General features: G+C 42.8%; 2 protein-coding genes across 10 annotated transcripts in view; both read left to right on the top strand.

Moving 5' to 3' along the window:
- LOC103395658 (stromal interaction molecule 1-like) overlaps nucleotides 1-2,096 on the top strand; it is a 13,256-nt gene extending 11,160 nt beyond the window's left edge. For 3 of the 5 annotated variants that reach the window (XM_025065615.1, XM_025065616.1, XM_017041809.2), the window contains 2 exons: nucleotides 22-85; nucleotides 964-2,096. In XM_025065615.1, coding sequence (XP_024921383.1) covers nucleotides 22-85; nucleotides 964-1,348 — 449 coding nt within the window. In that variant the 3' untranslated portion in view covers nucleotides 1,349-2,096. The remainder of the gene's footprint in view (nucleotides 1-21; nucleotides 86-963) is intronic. The other 2 variants (XM_025065618.1, XM_025065617.1) reach the window with 1 other exon arrangement.
- Nucleotides 2,097-2,810: 714 nt separating this feature from the next.
- Nucleotides 2,811-4,759, top strand: part of LOC103395656 (capZ-interacting protein-like) — a 4,858-nt gene continuing 2,909 nt past the window's right edge. For 4 of the 5 annotated variants that reach the window (XM_025065623.1, XM_025065622.1, XM_025065620.1 and 1 more), the window contains exons 1-2: nucleotides 4,339-4,370; nucleotides 4,565-4,625. In XM_025065623.1, the coding sequence (XP_024921391.1) occupies nucleotides 4,354-4,370; nucleotides 4,565-4,625 (78 nt within the window). In that variant the 5' untranslated portion in view covers nucleotides 4,339-4,353. Of the gene's footprint in view, nucleotides 2,954-4,338; nucleotides 4,371-4,564; nucleotides 4,626-4,759 lie in introns of those variants that run through there. The other variant, XM_025065621.1, reaches the window with a different exon arrangement.

Genomic DNA, 4,759 nt, shown 5'->3' with positions numbered 1-4,759 from the left:
CCCCCTCCCTCTCAACCACAGTTCAAAGTTTGATGCCCCTGCGACAGAGGACAGGAGACCCCGCTCCGACCTTCAGCTCTCAGAGGTTGGTTGAAGGACCGGGCTTACCTCAGGAGAATGGGCGTGGCCTCTTGACGACTGCGCGCCCCCCTAGTGGCAGACAATGTCGTAGTCGCTCTATTGGTCAGCTGGAGTTTCTCCCTGTGCTGGCTCCGCCCACCGTCTCCCCCTCACTGTCTCACCCATCCATAGGCCCCTCCTTCCCCTTCACTCCTCCTCCTCCTCCTCCTCCTGCGACCTCCTCTTCACCTCCTCTTTTTTCTTCGTACACCGAAGGCACGGCTCACGTTTCCGCTCTGCTGCTGCGATCGTCCTGCTTCCACTCTATGGAGGCGTCATCCAGCTTCTCACCTGCAGAGGGAGCTGTAAGCCGGAGAAAACAACGCTGTCGCTCAGGGAGTTTTGGGTATTTTTTTTTCTAAAAAAAACAAATTTAACTTCAAACACTTCCTGCTCATTCGTTACTAAACGTCTGATTTTTGATTGAAAGTAATTTGGAAAAACATTTTTACCAAAAAATACGTCTGGAAAAGCCAAAAAAAGATGAAGAAATGATCAGAAAACACTGAAAAGTTAGCATCAAAGTAAAAATTAGTTTTGTGGAAAAAGTAATAAATCAAATAGCATCATCACGTTTTTCTCACCTTGACGTCGTCTCTAATTGTCATTTCCTCTCATTAGCTTTCGTGTCACTTCCTGTTTTTCCATCCATCTAGTTTCCACATCTGTTTCCTGTCATGTGACATCATCAGAGGGCGAACCCTGATGCTCTTTGTGCAGTGAAGTATTAGCCTGCTAGCATGACTGAGTGAAGTAGCGGCTAACAGATAGCATGTTGAAGCTAAGGTGTAGATGGTTATCCATTAACGTTCATTCACACCAGTTCACTGCTGTCTCCGTCAGGGACACCGTCCACGGCTCGGACTCCGACCCCTCCCTCGCTGCGTCTCCTGGCGAATTAGGCGGCCCGTGCCCCCCCTCGTCCAGGCTCCACCCCCTCCAGGGTCAGAGGCTGAGGTACACAGTGGGAGCTGGGAACCTGGAGAAGAGTTCCAGCCTGGGGGAGCTGAGGTCCAGCCCCGCCTGTGCCCCCCCCCTGGGCTCCTCCAGCTCCACCCACTCTCTCTGTGGAACCACCGCGGGCTCTTTGTCCTCCGTCTCCTCCAGCTCGTCCAGTCGTGGACTGGCGTCCGGGACCAGTCCTACGGAGGAGGACGGTGAGACGAGCGCCACCCGCAGGAGACACGTGTTAAAAAAGATCTTTAAGAAGAAAAAGGAACATCAGTGAACGGAACATGGAGAACCTGCTGCTCAAACCGTGGCTCACGGCACAACAAGGTGATCACATTCAGGGCGTCGAGAACTCGGCAGCGGCTGAAAACGTTTCAGGGACATTTTTCACGCTAACCTCAGATGACGAACATATCAAAGACCAAAAGGCTTCAAATCTATGAAATGTATCTTTACGCAGGTTCACCACAGTCACCAACGCTTTGGTTTAGTTTTTATTTGGGACAAAAAAAAAAAAACAGATTTTGTTCTGTGGAGGGTTAGAAAAAAGAAGAAAAGTTTTTACTTCCTTTAGTTTTAAAATATTTAAAGTATTCTTAGCAGAATTAATATATATGTATAACTGTGTGCATACATATATAAATGTCTCCTCAAGTGCCTTCTTTATCAGAATCCCAAGAAAAAAAAAAGATTATTTTTAAGTAAAATTTAAAAAATATTTCCGTGTTTGGAAACTGCTTCTGTTTTTACTGCATTTGTTTCAAAGCTGGTTTACAACGACACGCCTTCACTGGTCGTTCACACAGGAAGCTGTGGGTCAGGTGCATGATGGGAAATGTTTGGTTATCTTTAAAGGTTTGTTTTACATGTTTTTATCAGAGTGGATTTTTAGACCTGACTGTCGGAGGGCGGGGGGAGTGGGGGGGGGGTTCTTTTACACCTGCACACATTTCACAGGAAGTTGTTGAATTTCAAATGTCTATTTTTGTCCTTCAACAAATAAAGGCAAATTTATGGCGGGAAAACTGTCTGAGGGCGTTGGTTTAGAGGCAGGCGGCTCCATCACCCAGACTCCCTGGAACAAAACAGTGACACCTACAGGAGAAAGGAAACTAAGACTCATTAGGAGAGCGTTGGAAACACCGGCAGTCCGTGAACGCACCACGTGGTACAAAAATACTGTTTAAAAACAGTACAGAACGATTGCGCTTTCATTTTTAGTCAGCAGGTGGAGCCACTGAGCTTCATTTGAGGAAAGGCCAAAAAAGGGAAAACTTAAAAAGTTTTTGATGAAGATGATGAAGATGATGACGATGATGATAATATATTTATACATATATGATCAAATAACTGGAGGTTCTTGACGTTTGAGCTGAAGCTTCAACTGACGAAGAAGTAAAAACAAAAACACAGATTAAGAAATGAAACAACACATTTTCATCACTGCTGTGACGCAACTTCCTGCCTGAAATGAGAGCCAGGGGGCGTCACACATTTTGATCCTGGAGTCATGACCAGTGGATGTGATAGCGCCCCCTACACTCAGCCCCAGAAACCTTGTTGTCATGAGCAGTAGTTCTCAAACTCTCTCTTTGATCATTAGAGTTGAACAAATATATAAAAGAATAAAAGTTTAACTTTAACCAAAATAAATGAACGTGTTGCCGTGGAAACCAAACGACGTTTGAACGGTTTCAGAGAGAAACAGGAAACGAAAAAAGATCGACATGTGACTGAACACGACCCACTGTGTGTGTGTGTGTGTGTGTGTTACTCTACTGCTATATTTAAGCTGCAGGCTCCTTGCTCGCCCCTCTCTCTCTCACACACACACATACTTGACATAATTCGAAGCGGCAAAGAAACGAGCAGCAGGATGGAGGTAAAACTTCTAACTTTACTCTGAGTGTGTGTGTGTTTGAGTGTGTGTGTGTTTGAGTGTGTGTGTGTATGTTGACTAAGGTATTGCTATTTGGTGATCAGTGTGTGTGTGTGTGTGTGTGTGTGTGGTCACTCCTCAGGCTGGTGTCAAAGGTCACCGTCATTATTAGTCGTCTGTTTCTCACCTGACCTCAGATCAACACTCATTTTTCCAGTGCCCCCGGGGGTCAAAGGTCAAAGACACCAAAGCTGTAAAACAAAGAAAGACATTAATATGAAAAGGAAATTTATGGACCAATAAGAACGCGTGACCTTTGACACTATTTACAACAAACAATAACAAACACAGTTAAATCTTCCAGTGTTTTTGAATCAAACTTATATTTTATTTATTCAAACTTTTTCTCTAACATTTATATGAATATTGTATAGAAATAAAATTAAAATATAATTTTACTAAAAATATATTAAATTAATTAAAATGTATAAACAAATTATTTTGAAACATTGTGTATTTATATACAAATATTAAACAAAATATATTCTATTTTTCATTAGTTTAACAACATTCAGTCACAAATCAATTCAAGTACAAAGACGTAAAAATAGTTAAAAAAACTCTGATTAAAAATAAAATTTAGTTTAAAGTTTTTCATCATGTTTATATTTTCATATATATTTCATTTTTAAAAAGTATATATTTAACATACATGATCTCCACGTAAGGTTTTTGTTGATTATATTTTAATTCAGAAATCAATTTATAGTTTCCAACGTTTGAAAACATATATTTTGTGATTAAATGTTTTGTTGATTTGTTTGTTTCCTGATCAGTGGCAGCAGAGGATCATGGGAGTTCATAATTAATGACCAGTTTTCAGTTTGTTGGTGAATTAAATAGAAATGATTTTAAAGGAAGATTTTAAAACATTTTCTTTAGAATGTTCTAGATGTTCTAGAAAAAAGTGACAGGATGTATGAACGGAAGTTTGGACATACACGCACACACACACGCACACACGCAGTGAAAGAGGAAGTGGTCTAACGGTCGTGTTTCCTGTCGTCACTAAAACCTTCTTCAGGTTTAAGTTCCACAGAAACCAGAACCTGGTCTGGTTCAGACCCTGGACCAGGACCTGCTCAGACCTGAACCTTCTGAACCAGAACTCACTTGATGTTTCACCTGTTGTTGTTGTTTTAGCTGCTAACCTGCGGCGCTCTCTCTGCTCTAGATGAACCTACAGCTTCTTTGGCTAGGCTAGGCTAGGCTAGGCTAGGCTAGGCTAGGCGCTTAGCTAACTGCTAGTCACCTGTTGTGTCCTGGTTCTTTGGTACTAATGTGTCCTGGTTCTTTGGTACTGTTAGCGATGGTTGATCACCTTTAGCTTTAGGCTGAAACAGATGAAGTCGTGGACCAGGTCTGTCATACGTTGGTGTGAACGGAACGTTGGTGTGAACGGAACGTTGGTGTGAACGGAACGTTGGTGTGTGAACACGGAACGTTGGTGTGAACGGAACGTTGGTGTGAACGGAACGTTGGTGTGAACGGAACGTTGGTGTGAACGGAGTGGATCACTGTTAGAGAATCTGTGTCTGTTTTCATTATCTGTAGAATGTCAGTGATGTCAGTCCTTCAGCCCCGAGACTCCGGGCTCAGGGGCACGTCAACAGCTGTGAGTGTGTGTGTGTGTGTGAGTGTGTGTGTGTGTGTGTGTGTGTGTGTGTCCAAACACATTTACTGTAACACTCCTACAGCTGAGAGGACTTTGTTGAAGGTATTTTTAGCTGGTGGTTTGAAGTTAGGATT

This window comes from Cynoglossus semilaevis, chromosome 19 (assembly GCF_000523025.1).
Source record: "Cynoglossus semilaevis isolate Cse_v1.0 chromosome 19, Cse_v1.0, whole genome shotgun sequence".
Lineage (NCBI taxonomy): Eukaryota > Metazoa > Chordata > Actinopteri > Pleuronectiformes > Cynoglossidae > Cynoglossus > Cynoglossus semilaevis.
Note: the sequence above shows the minus strand (reverse complement) of the source record. Positions and strands in the feature narration are given on the sequence as shown.